At 53.7% G+C, this 19,164-nt stretch overlaps 1 protein-coding gene across 1 annotated transcript in view; it reads right to left on the reverse strand.

Moving 5' to 3' along the window:
• Positions 1-7,829: 7,829 nt before the first annotated feature.
• The window catches only part of AHNAK (AHNAK nucleoprotein), an 18,804-nt gene continuing 7,469 nt past the window's right edge, over positions 7,830-19,164 (reverse strand). The window contains exon 7 of the mRNA XM_014545251.1: positions 7,830-19,164. Coding sequence (XP_014400737.1) covers positions 8,640-19,164 — 10,525 coding nt within the window. The 3' untranslated portion in view covers positions 7,830-8,639.

The following is a 19,164-nucleotide window of genomic DNA, read 5'->3' on the forward strand; positions in this document are numbered from 1 at the left end:
CTGTCTGCGCTCAGTACAGAGCTGAGATGGAGGGGATCTGGGCTAAGAGAAAAGCAGGTGTCCCAGCGCTGCTAGGGGCTTGGGGACCCCCAGGGTTAGGGGGCTCCCTTCCACCCGCCACGCCCTAGGAAATGGGAACTTGGCCCCGAGCAACTTCACCACGGCCTCCCGGGTCCTCCTTCCCCCCTTCCCCAACCTCTAGGCCAGCGGTTCTCAACCTGTGGGTCGCGACCCCTTTGGGGGTCGAACGACCCTTTCACAGGGGTCGCCTAAGACCATCGGAAAACACATATATAATTACATATTGTTTTTGTGATTCATCACTATGCTTTAATTATGTTCAATTTGTAACAATGAAATTGGGGGTCACCACAGCATGAGGAACTGTATTAAAGTGTCGCGGCATTAGGAAGGTTGAGAACCACTGCCTCTGGGCCCCGCTCCCCGCCCCGCCCCACCCGGCCCGGCAGCCCAGAGGCGGCTAAAAAATCTGCCTGGCAACGGGTCACGGGACCAAAGTGTGGCCTGGCGATTGGCAGTTCGGACAAACGGGGCGTGGCATCTGCTCCTCCACCCCCTCCCTTCCCTCCCTCCCCGCTCCCTCCTGCTCCCCCGGGACCACGAGTCTCTGGGAGGCCCCAGGATGGGGGGGGGGGGGCGCATCAGTGTGTCCTCTGGTTTCTGGCTGGACAGGGAACTTGACGTTGCACGCACACTGCTTCCCTTAGGTTGTAAGTTCATTTGGAGCCCAGGGGACTCTCAGAGATGGGGAGCAGCGGTCAAGTCCCCCAAGGCCACTGGGCGCTGTCCCTGCTCGCTGTGGGCCCTCTCCTCCCTCCTTCCCTCTCCACGCCCTTGCACGTCTGCAGCCGCTCGCTCCAAACTCCCCCTCTCCTCTTCCCACCCCTTCTGTTTGCTCCGTTGATTCCTTCTCCCCTCGCGTCCCGGAATGAAGAGCCAGTGATCCGAGCCGGGGGAGGCCCGGTTCCTTCTCCCTGGGCGGGGCGCCGGTGGGGGTGCCTGGGTGGGAGAGTCCCCTCCTGCTCACACGGCTGATTCTAGCAGGTTCTAAAAAGCCGGCATTGGCCTCAGCCCTGGAGCCAAGCAGGGCTGGCAGGGACACCCCAGGGAGAAAAGGGGGGACACATGTTGTGGAGAGCGGCTCCAGCGTTTGGACAGGTTCAAGTCTGGGGCTAATGAGAGGGCACGGTCCTCTCGTGGCAAAGCCAGGTGCAGGTCCCAGCACAGTTATAGCCGAAGGCTGTGGCTGTGAGCTTGACCTGATGGTCCGAACCTGTGGTCCCAGGAGGCTGAGTGATGTGGGCTTGATAGAGTTCAGGTGCGTGTAATTGAGTAGCTTCGAACCCCGAGAGAACGTTGTAAACATCTTGACCAACCCTTACTCTGCCTCGTGGAATCTGCTATAAAATAAAGACTCAGTTTGCAGGCCGGGGCGCTGTCTCTCTAACCCAGTGGTTCTCAACCTTCTGGCCCTTCAAATACAGTTCCTCATGTTGTGACCCAACCATAAAATTATTTTCGTTGCTACTTCGTAACTGTCATGTTGCTACTGTTATGAATCGTCATGTAAATATCTGATATGCAGGATGGTCTTAGGCGACCCCTGTGAAAGGGTCGTTCGACCGCCAAAGGGGTCGCGACCCACAGGTTGAGAACCGCTGCAGGGCAGTGTCCCATCCAGCCCCAGCTTTATTCTCTCGTCTGTCTTCTTTAATCCTTCACCAACCCCCCTCAGCTTCACCCATGGCCGTGCTGGCGCGGCACAACATGTAATACTTTCAACAATAAAGATTTAAAAAAGAGAGAGACTCCATCCACAGTTGGGAACAACTGAGTTCTGCCCGAAATTCCTCCCTGGAGTCCCCATCACATTCCCAAGCTCTCTCTCCCCCAGAAAGGGGGCCCCAGCTGGCCAGGGGCTTCCAGCTGCCGGGATGGGCCAGGGACCGGGTGGGGCTCATTACAATGCAAATGCTCTAATCGCCTTTCTCCCTGATTTATCCTAGTTCTGGAAGCGCTCACTCTGGAGGGAAGAGACCCAGGGTGACACTGGCCAGAGGGACAGGCCGCCGCTGAGAAGGCTGACCCTGGGCCAAGGGTTCACTGTGCTCGGGACCTGGAGCCTCCCCGCCCCCTTGGGCTCTGGACTGGACCGGAAACCAGCCAGGCTGCCCGGAATCTCGAGTTACATTCTCGGTTGTCTGTTCTTGCCTCCGCGCCACCCCCCCAGCCTCCCCACCCACCCCACTTGCACACTCTCTGCCTGCAGTGCCCTCCCCGGCTCCTCTCCACACCTGGACACCGCAGGCACTGTTATTAGCGGTCTTCCCGGAAGCCGCCAGTGGCCGGCCAGACCCAGTGTGAGTCCTGTACCTGCCGCTTACTGGTCGTGTGGCCCTGAACATCTTGCCTGACTTCTCTGAGCCTCAGTTTCTTTGTGAGAAAAACAAGACGCTCCTCATGGGGCGCGGTAGAAAGTCACACACACGAAGCATGTACAGTCCTCACACAGAGTAAGTGCCCGCGGGTAACAGCGAACACTGACAGTCCTTACTACGTGCTGAGCACATGGTATGTGTTCACTTACGCCGCCCTGGCCACACAACTCTGAGACAGGTACACATCACCCCTGCTTTCTAGATAAGGAAACCGAGGCACAGAGCAGTCCGATAACTTGCCCGAGACCCCGCAGCTAGGAGGTGGCAGAGCTGAGAGCTGTCCGTACTCCCAGTACCATTCCCCTACTGCTTCGTAGGCTGGTTGAGGAAAGAGGCTTTGAAAACTCCTGACTATTTCTGGGATATTGTTAAAAGGTCAAGGCCCTGCAAATTTCAAAAGACATCTTCCATTTCCTAAAACCTCCTCAGAAAAACATTCCCAGCTTCCTCGGGGAAAACAGCAATGGCATCATGGGAAAGGAAACACAAAGAAAGTAATTTATTTTTTTAAACCAGAACGCTCGGGTTGACCCAGGCGGAGTCATCTCTTCCCAGCTGTTGGTTAAGGCCCACCACTGGCTTCACTTCTCCCGTCCTCACCTTCCCGGCCCTTCTGGCCGGGGCAGAGCTGAGAATCCCTGTGAGATCTGCAAAACACAGAGCCCTGTGTGGGCTAGAACGCCCCGTCCAAACAGAAGGTCTTTTCATGCTTTGTTTTGTTTGCTTTTGTTTTGTTTGTTAATCCTCACCCAAGGATATTTTTCCATTGATTTTTTGAGAGTGGAAGGCAGAGGGAGAGACGGAGAGAGACATGGATGTGAGAGAAACACATCGATTGGTTGCCTCCTGCACGCACCCTGACCGGGGCCGGGGAACCTGCAACCAAGCTCCGTGCCCTTGACCGGGATGGAACCCGGGACCCTTCTTTGTTTTGTTTGCTAATCCTCACCCAAGGATATTTTTCCATTGATTTTTTGAGAGTGGAAGGCAGAGGGAGAGACGGAGAGAGACATGGATGTGAGAGAAACACATCGATTGGTTGCCTCCTGCACGCACCCTGATCGGGGCCGGGGAACCTGCAACCAAGCTCCGTGCCCTTGACCGGGATGGAACCCGGGACCCTTCAGTCCATGGGCCGCTCTGTCCACAGAGCCAAACTGGCTAGGGCAGGTCTTTTCATTCTTAACCCTTCCCACCCCTCGGCCCCACGGCTGGGAAGGCTTCCCATCCAGGCCAGGCCTCGGGCTGGGGGTGGAAAAGAGCAGAGGTTTTGAAAGGGAACGGAAAGCGCCCTCCTCAGCAGAGCGCTCCCCACTCCCCATGCGCTGCTCCCCACTCCCCATGCGCGCTGCTCCCCACTCCCCATGCGCTGCACCCTGGCAGCCTGTGCTGGGAGCGGCAGCCTCTGGAAGCCCTGTGCCTGCGGGAGGGACGCCGCGGGCTGGTAAACAGCACATGGCACGCTCGGCCTGTGGCAAGCATTCATGCCCCGAATTCTTTGTCCTCGTGAGGAGAAACAGAGGGCTGCTCTGTGCTGCAACGCCCAGAGCCAGGGCGCAGGACGCCACTTCCCAAACTGCCCCCCCCTCCCCACGGAGCCGCCAAGGCCGGGCAGGCCCGCATGCCACCCGCCCGTTAAAGTGTGCTTGCGAAAGAAACTTGCCCAAACTTGGACCTCTTTCTTGAAAACGTGGGTTTGCTTGTTAATTCCAAAGGGAAGCCAGGGCGCTGGTACAATGGAGAAACGGGCCGTCTCCTTAGCCCAGGATCCGGAGAAGGGCCCACACCATCCCGAGGTGTTCCTTCCCCCAAAATGCAGCACCTGAGTCTGACCACGAAGAACCATCGGACACACCCAGCCTGAGAGTCCTTTTCAAACCCAGGGGCCCCATCAGCGTCCCAAATGACAGCCGAACGCTGAAGGAACCACAGGGGCCACGACACCTGTCATGTGGGATCGTGGACGTGGGCTGAAGCCGAAGGAGGGAAGGCATTGCCCTAAGGAAATGATGGGCCCGTTAGTGAAATTTCCGTGGACCTGTAGGTCAATAATAATCCCTCCCGGGTAAGTTTTCCGAATTTGGTCATTTTAAGCTGGTTCTATGAGAGGCGTCCTACCTGCTAACGTGTTCTAGAGTAAAGGGTCATGGTGTCTGCAATTCGCTCTCAAATGATTCGGCAAAAGTAACAATTATAACATCTAGAGAGAGAGAGAGGCTTAAAACAAACAAGTAAAGGTATGTGGATAAGCATTGTCTATTCTTGCAACGTCTCTGTCGGTTTGAATTCAAAATAAAGACACTTAAAAAGTTAACAAAGCCCTAGCCAACTTGGCTCAGTGGCTAGAACGTTCCCCAGTAGGGGACGTGCAGGAGGCAGCCGATCCATGATTCTCATCATTGAGATTTCTCTCTCTCTCCTTCTCCCTTCCTCTCCGAAATCAATAAAAATTAAAAAAATAAAGAACACAAACATCTGTGACATGCTTAGCTGCATCTCCCAGATACTATTCATGTCACAGCGACTGTGCGACACCAGAGAGCAAAGGTGGGACCCTGATGACGTCACACACACACACGCACACACACATGCGCGCGCACATGCACACGCACACGCACACACTGGCCACATGCAAAGCCCCGGAGGGTGCTGACTTTTGCTGTGGCGCCCGCGATGCTGCCGCTGCTCAGCACAGCTGGTCCCGCTTACCCCGCACAGGGAAGTCGGTTGCGCTGCATTCTAATCACGTCTTGCTTTGGACCCGGGCAGCCCCATGCACCCCCTTAACCAGCCTGGCTCCTGGAAGGACCACAGGCTATTGGAACGGCCATGCCTTATCCATGTCACAAAGGGGCAAACTGAGGCCCAGAAGGGTCTTGATTTGCCCACGGTCACTCTAACCCAGCAGTTCTCAACCTGTGGGTCGCGACCCCTTTGGCGGTAGAACGACCCTTTCACAGGGGTCGCCTAAGACCATCCTGCATATCAGATGTTTACATTATGATTCATAACAGTAGCAACATGACAGTTATGAAGTAGCAACGAAAATAATTTTATGGTTGGGTCACAACATGAGGAACTGTATTTAAAGGGCCAGAAGGTTGAGAACCAACCCCACCAACTCCGAGGCCGGTGCTGTTTGGGGGTTCTGTGCTGGGAACCTTGGAGCGTCTTCCAGGCCTTTTGGCTTTTTGCAAAAATCAAGAGGGAGGTTTTTGTTTCCCCAAGAAAATGCTTTTTTAATGCACAGGTGACGCTGGGAGCAGTTCCGGAAAGAGGGAACCGCAATATTCTCCGCCTCGGGCTCAGGCTGGGCTCCCCGGACCCCTCAGGCCCAGGGCAGCACCCGCTTCCGTGGCCAGCTGTGCCCTGCCCGCTCCCCGGGGCTGAACTGTCTTCAGCTGGGATTCCAGTCCCTGCAGGGACCCTGACGGACACAGGAATGAGTCTGGGTTGATGAAAAATATTTACTACTGCTTGTGAGCACGCGATGCATTCCAAAATAATTCCCTTTCCCAGGGTCCCCTGAGCCACACGCTTCCCACGCAGGCGCCCCGGCAGGCTGCAGGCCGCTGCCCGCTCCTCTCCAGGCAGCACCCGCCTTCCCACTGGACTGGGGCCTCAGAGTTTAAGGCCCCGCAGCACTGTGGGGACTAACTTGGCCCATCCCCCTCGGGGCTGAGAGAGGGCAGGGTGGGTGGCCATGGTGTCAGGAGGAGCAGGAGGGGAGGGGCGATGAGAGTGGGCGGGCAGCACAGGCAAAGAAGCCAGCAGGGGCGGCCGCCACCGCCTCTGCAGCCCCTGGCGCTCCTCCAGGCGCCCCTCCGGGAACAGCCCCTGCAGGACGCGGAGGCACTGCCTCCACCTGGGCCCGATGTGGGAAAAGGGCAGCTCAAACGCTCCTCCCGTTTGAGTGGCCAGTGGCCGGTTTCCTTTTCCATCTGACTCACCAGCCCCTGACTGTCCCCGCCAATGAGATCTGGTCTTGGGAGCCAGGGACCCATCCCCGTCCTCACCACCCCGTAGAAGCATCGTTTCCACGTTCCCAGGGCTCGGAGCATTGGTGGCCCACACCCACCATACCCCTTGGTCTGTGGAGGGTGCTGAGTCCCGGGGGCTCGAGAAATACTAGCTTATATGGCCCCTTCTCAAGCTTAAAAAAACCACATTTAATTGATAACTTACGGGACAGCCTGGGTAGTTCTGCCCAGGGGCTCTCTCCAGTGTCCCCGTGGGCATCCCTGGCTGTGTACGCAAATGCACCCCACAGTCACCCACTCATCCCACCCTCCCGACTCCAGGGCCACACCCCACAGAGCTGTCAGCTTCAGAACTGAGGGTCAGGGGTTGGGCTTGGGCCTGTGGTTGAGTGACAGAAGCACCCTGGGAGGTGCCAGGCCCATCGGGACAGAAGGCAGCGGTGGAGGCGTGTGCCAGGTGTGTGTGTGGCCTCCGGCATGCGTGTGCCCTCACTTGAGTGTGTGTGTGTGGGGGGGCTCACGTGCCCTCTCGGACTCCATCTACACCCTTGTGCTCTCCGCGATTAGCATGTGGCTGTGCCATGGGCGCTGCACGTGTAGACGTGGTGCCCTCGCAGCGACAGACGCCCAAACACCCCAAGGGACTCCGGTCCTATGGATACTCTCCCATCCATGGACGAGGAACCTGAGGTTCGAGGAGGGTGACATGTCTTGCCCATTCACAAAAGCAGCCGTGGGTTGGTCATCTTGCGAAGAGCAGCAGGAGGATCAGACACCTCCCTTGTTACTAGCTCTTTCCAAAAGGGACAGCCACCCTGGAGCTCCAACCCCCGCAGGGACACGGGCTGTGCTGGCTGAGGGGATGAACGGACGGAGCTGGCAGACACTGATCTGAAATCCAAGCAAGGGCAGGCGGGGTTCGCGCTGGGCAGGCCCCACTGCTGTGGGCAGGAACCCGGCAAGCCTTCCCGGAGGGTGGGGTGGGGTGGCGGCTGGGATCTGGCCTGAGGGTGACGGGAGAGCTGCCTCCACTGGCAGAGGCTGCAGCTCCGGGGAAGGGGGGGTGGGGGGGCTTCGTCTACTTGCTTTGGTGTCAGAGGGCACTACCCGCTGCCCAGCAATGACCAACATGAGGGGCACTTCCTACAAGGTGAGGAGTAGGTCCCGGCTGGGCTGCCAGCGGACCAAGCCTCCCCTGACTTCTCAGCGATGGTGCACCAGCCTCGCCAGAAGCATCAAGACCCAAGAGTTCCGCCCACCACCCGTTACTGACCCAGCGATGCTGCCACCGGGCGGACCCGGACCCGGATCCAGATCCCCTGGGCACTGTCGGGGCTGGTGCGCAGCCTCCTGGGGCTTCCTCCCGCAACGCAATGCAAAGGCGCAGACATCAGGTTAATAAACAGCTTTATTTGCCTCTGACAGCATCGATTCTCTTACATTCTTAATTAAGTTGCCATTAAAGTGCGGGGGGAAGTTCTTAATCACGGTAACATTTGTTAAAAGAAACCAGAACTAGTATCGGGAACAGGGTGGCCATGAAGAAAACACTCCCCTCACCATGCCCAGAGGGGAAGCCCCCGCGCTGAGCCGGGGGCCGGCCCAACTGCACACAGATTCTAACTCCCTCTCACCCTGAGCACCACGCAGGCGGGACACCCACCGCGGGGGGGGGGGGAACAGCAATGCTCAGGGTTTCTAAAGAAACACCCACACGCCCTGCCCGCCCACTCCTCTTGGCCATCGTGGGGGGCTTGCTGTTTGAGTGGACCCAATCTTAGGAGAAACGGGGGTGTGGTTCCCTTTACTGCCTTCTACCCCACCCCACCCTCACTAACAAAAACCCGCAAAGTCATTGCAATGAGAAAGTAAGTGGGTTTCCGATGACCCCAACGCTACCCATGTTCAGTAAAAATAAGGATAATAAACACAAAAGCTGGCGTAGTAAACAGGAGTTCTCCGCGTTCAATGCAAAAATAAAAATAAAAATAAAAAGAGAAATCTTAAGGCAAATACTGTTGACTCTGCACGCGGCTGGACAGACCTGGGACTCTGAGGCGTCGGGAGCTCCCGGGGCCCGGGCGATGCGAGGCCAGCTCTTGGCCTTGCTGCTGAGCTGCGGGCGCGCTGCTCTCTGAGGTTATATTACAAACACACCCAAGGCTGTCGCGTTTTATACATGTATGTACACAGAGGCCGGCTACTCTTTCTTCGTGGACACCGCCAGCTCCACCTCGGGCAGCTGGATGCCGACCTTCGTCCCACTGTCGTTGCTGGAGGAAGAGGACAGTCGGGACTTCTTAGAGGCCAAGGACACCCCGCTCCCCTGTAACTTGCCTGCCTCGTCATCACTTCCAGTCACCTCATAATGACCTTTGCTCTTTGACCCTAATCCACCAAAGGTACCAAACTTCAGCTTCCCGTGTTTCCCTTTGACCTTTCCGCCTTCCAGCGACACTTCGCCGCCTTCGAACTCCAGAGTCCCGGTGGGCGTGGACGGCGCCGAGAGCTCTCTTTCGTCGCTGAAGGAGTTGGAGCGGTGCCGCGGCTTCTTGCTTTTAAACAAGGAGAACTTGGCTTTGGGCGAAGACGCTTCGGCCTCTGCCTCTCCTTCCAAAGAGCCCAGGCTGGCCTTCGAGCTCTTCAGGTCCCCTTTGGACCCCGAGATGGAGGCCTCTGGCGAGCCGGTCACGCCGCCTTTCCCTTTCGGTTTGGAGAAATTGAACTTGGGCATTTTGATTTTGGACTTCTTCAGTTTGACGTCGGACTCCTCCCACTCGCCCTCTCCGGCACCGGCCTGGACGCCGGCCTCGCCTTTGGGGAAGTTGATATCCACCCCCACTTCTCTGCCAACCAGCTCGCGGCCAGAGAAGGTGAACTTGGGGATCTTCATCTTAGGGAATGTTACTTTTCCAGATCTGCTTTCCAAGTGACCCTGCGGCCCGGACACGCTCAGCCCAGGACCCTGGAGTCCAATCTGGCCTCCTTTCCCTCCTCCTTCCACCTTTGGTCCTGAGAAATGAAGTCCACCGGCCAGCGTGGGTGCACCCAGGTCGAGAGCAGAGACCTGGGGGCCTTTCCACTCGACCCCAGAACCTTTGGCGCCCAGATGCCCTTCACCCAGGCTGATGTCTGGGGCGCTGACACCCCCTGAAACATCCACACCTCCTTTGATTTTCGGGCCCTTCAAGCTGACACCAAGCTCGGACTCAGGAGACGCCATAGCAAACGAAGGTCCTTTCACGCTAATGTCGGGAGCGGCCCCGTGGACACCGATTCCTGAACCTTTCAGGTCGCCTTTGATTTCAGGGCCAGAAACCTGCCCCGTGGGGAGTCTCACCTTCCCCCCCTGCAGCTCCAGACCGCACGCAGGGGCCTTGATGCCAGGCATGTGGAGGTTCCCTTCCAGGCCGTGAACACTCACGCCCGGGAGCCCTCCTCCGACGGAGGGCCCGTGCAGCTCCCCAGTGCCCCCGAGGCTCCCTCTCACTTTTGGTCCTTCCAAGTTCAAGTCCACGTCCGGTGCCGAGATTTGAGGCCCTTTCAAGTTGAGGCCTCCGAGGTTCACATCCATGCCTGGCCCCTTCAGTTCTCCAGTAACCTGGGGCCCTTTGATGTTAATGTCCAAGTCAGACCCTGGAGTGGAGATGCCAAACTGGGGCAGCTTCATTTGGGGAAGTTTAATGCCACCTTCAGGTGCCTCCCAGCTTAGATCCGGAGCACCTACTGATACTTTAGGGCACTTGATGTCACCAGAGACAGCCAGGTCTCCCTTCACACTTGGTCCTTTCAAGTTCAGGTCGAGGTCAGGTCCAGAGACTTTGGGCATAGAGAGGTTCACGGAAGGCAAGTCTACTCTTGACCCCTTCAGAGACACATCAGGCCCTTCCAGCTTAACACCCGGTGCGCTCAGATTTCCTTCAAGCGAGGGCAGCTGGGCATGGACCTCCGCTCCCCCACCCTCCATTTTCACGCCGGGGACGCCGATCTTGGGCATCGAAAACTTGGGGAACTTGATTTTCGCTTCTGGACCTTGCAGATCTACGTCTGGTCCTTCCAGGCCCACACTGGGGACATCACCCTTTACCTTTGGTCCTTTCAAGCTAACGTTCACATCGGGGATGGAGACTTGAGGGGCAGAAATGCCAAAGGACGGTGCTCTGACTTTAGCATCTGGGCCTTCAATGTGGATGTCAGGTGCGTCCACATTAATCCCTGGCGAGGAAACATCCAGGTCACAGGCCTGGATTTCGCCCTCCATTCTGGGGCTAGGGAGGGAGGCCTCCGCTTTAAATTTAGATGATTTAATGTCAAATTCTACATCAGGGAAGTACATCTTTCCAAACATAGATTTCTTGGTTTTAGGAGATTTCACATCGACTTTAAGTGTGGCATCCGGCCCGGCAACATTCACGTCTACATCAGGAGCCTTGAGACTGGCATCAATTTCGCCGCCAGGAACATTCAAATCAAATCCTTGTTTCTTGGTTTTAATTTTGGGACCACTCATGTGAATCTTAGGCATTTTAAACTTACTTTTCTTGCCCTTGCCACCGACACTGATTTCAGGAGTCTCGACGTTTAGCTCTGCCTCAGGAACAGTCACATCGACCGAGGGTGACTTGAAGTCAGCTTTGGGGCCTTTTGCCCCAAATCCTAACTTGGGTTTCTTAAGTTTGGGAATTTTAACATCTGGCCCCTCAAGGTTGACATCTGGGCTCTCCATGTGTACATCTAAGGTTGGAGCTTCTAGGTCAACTTTAGGCCCCTTAAGGTCCAGTTCACCGCCTTCTAATTTGGGCCCAGAAATTCCTATTTTGGGTGTCTTGAGATGCAAATCAACATCAGGAACAGTTACTTTAGGGGCAGATATATCCAGTGATGGCATCTTCAAATGTGGGCCACTGAGTTTGGCATCAGGGCCTTCAAAATCCAGACCTGGACCTTTCAAGTCTACTTCTGGGCCTTTGAAAGTACCTTCAATCTTAGGGACAGACACATCAAAATCTCCTTTGACTTTGGGTCCCTTCAAATCTAGGTCAACATCAGGCATGGAGATTTTGGGAGCTTTGATATTTATCTCAGGCATCTTGAACTTGGGACCCTTCAGTTTCGCATCTGGCCCTTCAATATTCACATCTGGGACATCAATGTCCATCTTAGGTCCTGAGACATCAAAGTCAGCCTTGGGCAGGTTCACATCCACATCGGGGCCCTCTCCTTTGAAGCCTGGCATGCTGAACTTGGGCATTTTCACCTTGGGCATCTTCAGGTGCCAGTCGGGACCATGCATGTCCACATCAGGGACATCGATGTCCACTTTGGGCCCTTTGATGTCAATTCCAGGGCCCTTGAGGTCACCTTCCACCATAGGCAGGGAAACGTCCACATCGCCCTTCATTTTGGGGCCCTTCAGGTTCAGATCAAGATCTGGCATGGAGATCTTCGGAGCTTTGATGTTCATCTCAGGCATCTTGAACTTGGGGCCCTTCAGTTTCGCATCTGGGCCTTCGATACTCACATCTGGAACATCAATGTCCACCTTGGGTCCTGAGACATCAAAGTCAGCCTTGGGCAGGTTCACATCCACATCAGGGCCCTCTCCTTTGAAGCCCGGCATGCTGAACTTGGGCATTTTCACCTTGGGCATCTTCAGGTGCCAGTCGGGACCATGCATGTCCACATCAGGGACATCGATGTCCACTTTGGGCCCTTTGATGTCAATTCCAGGGCCCTTGAGGTCACCTTCCACCATAGGCAGGGAAACGTCATCGCCCTTTACTTTAGGACCCTTCACGTTCAGGTCAACTTCAGGCATGGAGATCTTGGGTGCTTTGAGATGCAGGTCAGGCATTTTGAACTTGGGGCCCTTGAGTTTCCCTTCCGGGCCATGAATGTCAATGTCAGGAGTGTCTATGTCCAGCTTAGGGCCTTTAATATCCACTTTGGGGCCTTTCAGATCTCCTTCCAGTTTAGGAACGGAAAGGTCCAAATCTCCTTTTACTTTAGGTCCTTTCAAGTTCAAATCAATGTCACTCATGGAGATTTGTGGGGTTTTGAAATGCACATCAGGCATCTTAAACTTGGGGCCCTTGAGTTTCCCTTCAGGACCTTCAATGTCCACCTCTGGTCCTTTCAGATCACCTTCCACCTTAGGCAGTGAAAGGTCCACATCGCCCTTCACCTTCGGCCCTTTCAGGCTTAAGTCAAAGTCAGGCATGGAGATCTTGGGGGCTTTAATGTTCATCTCAGGCATCTTGAACTTAGGGCCCTTCAATTTTGCATCTGGACCTTCGATATTCAGATCTGGGGCAGCAATATCCACTTTGGGGCCAGAGATATCAATGTCAGCTTTAGGGAGGTTCACATCCACTTCAGGGCCCTCTCCTTTGAAGCCTGGCATGCTGAACTTGGGCATTTTCACCTTGGGCATCTTCAGGTGCCAGTCGGGACCGTGAACATCCACATCAGGGACATCGACGTCCACTTTAGGGCCTTTGATGTCAATTCCAGGGCCCTTGAGGTCACCTTCCACCTTAGGCAGGGAAACATCCACATCGCCCTTCACTTTGGGACCTTTCAGGTTCAAGTCAAGGTCAGGCATGGAGATCTTTGGAGCTTTGATGTTCATCTCAGGCATCTTGAACTTGGGGCCCTTCAGTTTCGCATCTGGACCTTCGATACTCACATCTGGACCATCAAAGTCAGCCTTGGGCAGGTTCACATCCACATCTGGGCCCTCTCCTTTGAAGCCCGGCATGCTGAACTTGGGCATTTTCACCTTGGGCATCTTCAGGTGCCAGTCGGGACCATGCACGTCCACATCAGGGACGTCGATGTCCACTTTGGGGCCTTTGATGTCAAGTTCAGGGCCCTTGAGGTCACCTTCCACTTTGGGCAGAGAAACGTCCACATCGCCCTTTACTTTAGGACCCTTCAGGTTCAGGTCGACTTCAGGCATGGAGATCTTGGGTGCTTTGAGATGCAGGTCAGGCATTTTGAACTTGGGGCCCTTGAGTTTCCCTTCTGGGCCATGAATGTCAATGTCAGGAGTGTCTATGTCCACCTTGGGTCCTGAGACATCAATGTCAGCCTTGGGCAGGTTCACATCCACATCTGGGCCCTCTCCTTTGAAGCCCGGCATGCTGAACTTGGGCATTTTCACCTTGGGCATCTTCAGGTGCCAGTCTGGGCCGTGAACATCCACGTCTGGGACATCGATATCCACTTTGGGGCCTTTGATGTCAACGTCAGGGCCCTTTAAGTCACCTTCCACCTTAGGCAGAGAAACATCTACATCACCTTTCACCTTAGGACTTTTCAGATGCAAATCAAAGTCAGGCATGGAGATCTTGGGGGCCTTGATGTTCATCTCTGGCATCTTGAACTTGGGGCCCTTCAGTTTTGCATCCGGACCTTCAATATTGACATCTGGCATTTCAACATCTACTTTGGGTCCTGAGACATCAATGTCAGCCTTGGGGAGGTTCACATCCACTTCTGGGCCTTCTGCTTTGAAGCCAGGCATGCTGAACTTGGGCATTTTCATCTTGGGCATTTTCAGGTGCCAGTCTGGGCCATGAACATCCACATCTGGTGCATTAATGTCCACTTTGGGGCCCTTGATGTCAACTTCAGGGCCTTTCAGGTCACCTTCCACCTTAGGCAGGGCAACATCCACATCTCCTTTGACCTTAGGACCTTTCAGATGCAAATCGAAGTCAGGCATGGAGATCTTGGGGGCCTTGATGCTCATCTCCGGCATTTTGAACTTAGGACCTTTCAGCTTTCCCTCAGGTCCCTCAATATTCATGTCAGGGCCTTCCAGGTCCACTTTGGGTGCTGAGACATCGATGTCAGCTTTGGGCAGGTTCACATCCACTTCTGGGCCCTCTCCTTTGAAGCCAGGCATGCTGAATTTGGGCATTTTCACCTTGGGCATCTTCAGGTGCCAGTCTGGGCCATGGACGTCCACATCAGGGGCATTCATGTCCACTTTTGGACCTTTGATGTCAATCTCAGGGCCTTTCAGATCCGCTTCCATCTTGGGAAGAGAAACGTCCATATCACCCTTCACCTTGGGGCCTTTCAGGTTTAAGTCAATGTCAGGCATGGAGAGCTTGGGAGCCTTTAGGTGCATCTCTGGCATCTTGAATTTAGGCCCCTTCAATTTCCCCTCTGGGCCTTCAATGTTAATGTCAGGAGTGTCAATGTCCACTTTGGGGCCCTTGATGTCCACCTCAGGGCCCTTTAGGTCACCTTCCACTTTTGGCAAAGACACGTCTACATCGCCCTTCATTTTGGGGCCCTTCAGGTTCAGATCAATGTCAGGCATGGAGATTTGGGGAGCTTTGATGTTCATCTCAGGCATCTTGAATTTGGGGCCCTTCAGTTTCGCATCTGGACCTTCGAGACTCACATCGGGAACATCAATGTCGGCCTTGGGAAGGTTTACGTCCACATCCGGGCCCTCTGCTTTGAAGCCCGGCATGCTGAACTTGGGCATTTTCACCTTGGGCATTTTCAGGTGCCAGTCTGGGCCATGAACGTCTACATCAGGGGCATCGATGTCCACTTTGGGCCCTTTGATGTCAATCCCTGGACCTTTCAGCTCTCCTTCCACTTTGGGAAGAGAAACATCCACATCACCTTTTACCTTGGGACCCTTCAGATTTAAATCAATGTCAGGCATGGAGATCTTGGGAGCTTTAATATTCATGTCAGGCATCTTGAGTCTGGGACCTTTTAAGCCTCCTTCTAGACCTTCCACATTGATTTCTGGGCCCTCAATGTCCACTTTGGGAGCCTCTATGTTGATATCTCCTTTTGGCAGATCCACAGACATATCTGGCCCTTCTGCTTTGAAGCCAGGCACACCAAACTTGGGCATTTTCATCTTGGGCATTTTCAAATTCCAGTCTGGACCATGAACATCCACATCAGGTGCATCAAGATGGACTTCTGGTGCCTTAATATCCACTTGGGGTCCTTTAAAGTCACCTTCTACATCCGGGCCTGCCACATTCAAGTCTCCTTTGACTTTAGGACTTTTCAGGTTTAACTCTACATCAGGCATAGAAACTTTAGGGGATGAAATACTCAGGAAAGGCATTTTGAACTTGGAGCCTTTTACTTTTCCTTGGACTTCGACATCAGGAGCGTTGATGTCAACTTTCGGGCCTGTTACATCAATATCTGGCTTTTTAACTTTGACATCCACCTCAGGTGTCTGGACTTTGGAGCCCGAAAAATTAAATTTGGGAAGCTTAAAACGAGATTTCTTTGACTTGCCTTCAATATTGAGCTTAGGACCAGAAATGTCCACTTCTGGGCCCTTTACATCCAACTTGGGAGCTTTAATGTCACCTTCTAATTTGGGCCCAGAAACATCAACCTCTCCCTTAAGCTTTGAACCTTTCAAATTCAGGTCAATTTCTGGCATGGAGATCTTGGGCATGTTTACATGCATGTCAGGCATCTTCACTTTGGGGCCTTTTAGTTTGCCTTCTGGACCATGAATGTCAACAGCCGGAGCATCTAGATCTACCTTCGGGCCCTTGATGTCAAGAGTAGGCCCTTTCAAATCACCTTCTACATTTGGAAGTGAAACATCCACCTCTCCTTTCATTTTAGGGCCTTTAAGATTAAGGTCCAAATCTGGCATGGAGATCTTAGGAGCTTTGATGTTCATCTCTGGCATCTTGAACTTGGGGCCCTTCAGTTTTGCATCTGGACCTTCGATATTCACATCTGGACCTTCAATGTCCACCTTGGGTCCTGAGACATCAAAGTCAGCTTTGGGCAGGTTCACATCCACTTCAGGGCCCTCTCCTTTGAAGCCCGGCATGCTGAACTTGGGCATTTTCACCTTGGGCATCTTCAGGTGCCAATCAGGACCATGAACATCCACATCTGGAACGTCAATGTCCACTTTAGGGCCTTTAATATCCACTTCAGGAACTTTAATCTCACCTTCCATTTTTGGTAAAGACACGTCCACATCACCTTTCACTTTGGGGCCTTTCAGGTTCAGATCAATGTCAGGCATGGAGATCTTAGGAGCTTTGATGTTCATCTCAGGCATCTTGAACTTGGGGCCCTTCAGTTTCGCATCTGGGCCTTCGATATTCACATCAGGACCTTCAATGTCCACCTTGGGTCCTGAGACATCAAAGTCAGCCTTGGGCAGGTTCACATCCACTTCTGGGCCCTCTCCTTTGAAGCCTGGCATACTGAACTTGGGCATTTTCACCTTGGGCATCTTCAGGTGCCAGTCTGGGCCGTGAACATCCACGTCTGGGACATCAACGTCCACTTTGGGGCCCTTGATGTCGACTTCAGGGCCTTCAACTTTAGGCAGAGAAACATCAACATCACCCTTTACTTTGGGACCTTTCAGATGCATGTCAAAGTCAGGCATGGAGATCTTGGGGGCCTTGATGTTCATCTCAGGCATCTTGAACTTAGGACCTTTCAACTTTCCTTCTGGCCCTTCAATGTTAACATCAGGGCCCTCAATGTCCACCTTGGGTCCAGTTACATCAATGTCAGCCTTGGGGAGGTTCACATCCACTTCTGGGCCTTCTGCTTTGAAGCCAGGCATGCTGAACTTGGGCATTTTCATCTTGGGCATCTTCAGGTGCCAGTCTGGGCCATGAACATCCACATCTGGAACATCAATGTCCACTTTGGGGCCTTTGAGGTCAACTTCAGGACCTTTCAGATCTCCCTCGATCTTGGGACCTGTGACATCCATATCGCCTTTTATTTTGGGTCCTGTTAGGTTAAGATCAATATCTGGCATGGAGATCTTTGGTGTCTTAAAATGCATATCAGGCATCTTAAACTTTGGACTTTTCCACTTTCCTTCAGGCCCTTCAATATTCACATCAGGACATTCAAGGTCCACTTTGGGTGCCGAGACATCGATGTCAGCCTTGGGCAGGGTCACATCCACTTCAGGGCCCTCTCCTTTGAAGCCTGGCATGCTGAACTTGGGCATTTTCACTTTGGGCATCTTCAGGTGCCAGTCTGGCCCTTGAACATCCACATCTGGTGCAGCAATGTCCACTTTGGGGCCCTTGATGTCAACTTCAGGGCCTTCCACTTTAGGCAGAGAAACGTCCATATCACCCTTGACTTTGGGACCTTTCAGATGCAAATCAGGCATGGAGATCTTGGGGGCATGGAAGTGCATGTCAGGCATCTTGAACTTAGGGCCTTTCAGTTTTCCTTCTGGGCCCTCAATGTTCACGTCTGGGGCTTCAATGTCAACCTTGGGTCCGGAGATGTCAATATCAGCCTTGGGCAGGTTCACATCCACTTCTGGGCCCTCTCCTTTGAAGCCTGGCATGCTGAACTTGGGCATTTTCATCTTGGGCATCTTCAGGTGCCAGTCTGGGCCTTGAACATCCACATCTGGGGCATCAATGTCCACTTTGGGGCCCTTGAGGTCACCTTCCACCTTCGGCAGGGAAAGGTCTATGTCTCCTTTGACCTTAGGACCTTTCAAATGTAAATCTACATCAGGCATGGAGATCTTTGGGGCTTTGATGTTCATCTCTGGCATCTTAAATTTAGGCCCCTTGATTTTTCCCTCTGGACCCTCAATGCTCACATCTGGGGCTTCAATGTCAACTTTGGGTCCTGAGACATCAATGTCAGCCTTGGGAAGATTCACATCCACTTCTGGGCCCTCTGCTTTGAAGCCTGGCATGCTGAACTTGGGCATTTTCATCTTGGGCATCTTCAGGTGCCAGTCTGGGCCATGAACTTCAGGAGCACTTATGTCTACTTTGGGGCCCTTGACGTTCACATCTGGTACTTTAATTTTACCTTCTACTTCAGGCACAGACACATCGACATCCCCCTTGATTTTCGGTCCTTTCAGATTTAGGTCCACATCAGGCATAGATATATTTGGGGCTTTGAAATGCATGTCAGGCATCTTGAACTTGGGGCCTTTCAATTTGCCCTCAGGTCCTTCAATGTCGATATCTGGCCCACTGATGTCACCTTTGAGGTCGCCTTCCAATTTGGGAACATCGACATCCACCTCTCCCTTGACCTTGGGGCTTTTTAAGTGTAGATTAATGTCTGGCATGGAGATTTTAGGAGTTTTAAAATGCATGTCTGGCATCTTGAATTTAGGACTTTTCCATTTGCCATCTGGGCCTTCCACAGCTACATCTGGCATGTCAACATCCAATTTGGGGCCCTTAACATCCAGTTCTGGACCCTTTAGCTCTCCTTCCATCTTTGGGGCTGAAACATCAAAGTCTCCTTTAATTTTAGGCCCCTTTAAGTTGAAGTCCACATCAGGCATGGAGATCTTGGGGGCATGGAAGTGCATGTCAGGCATCTTGAACTTGTGCCCTTTCAACTTTGCATCAGGACATTCGAGATCAACGTCAGGCACCTTCACATCCACGCTGGGGCCCTTCAAATCTCCCTCCAATTTCGGCACAGACACATCGACATCGCCTTTGACTTTGGGGCCTTTCAAGTGTAAGTCCACATCAGGCATGGAGATCTTGGGAGTCTTGAAGTGCATGTCAGGCATCTTGAACTTGGGGCCCTTCAGCTTCCCTTCTGGTACCTCAAGGCTCACGTCTGGGGCTTCAATGTCAACCTTGGGTCCAGAGATGTCGATGTCAGCCTTGGGCAGGTTCACATCCACTTCTGGGCCCTCTCCTTTGAAGCCTGGCATGCTGAACTTGGGCATC

Source organism: Myotis brandtii, unplaced genomic scaffold (assembly GCF_000412655.1).
Source record: "Myotis brandtii unplaced genomic scaffold, ASM41265v1 scaffold1112, whole genome shotgun sequence".
Lineage (NCBI taxonomy): Eukaryota > Metazoa > Chordata > Mammalia > Chiroptera > Vespertilionidae > Myotis > Myotis brandtii.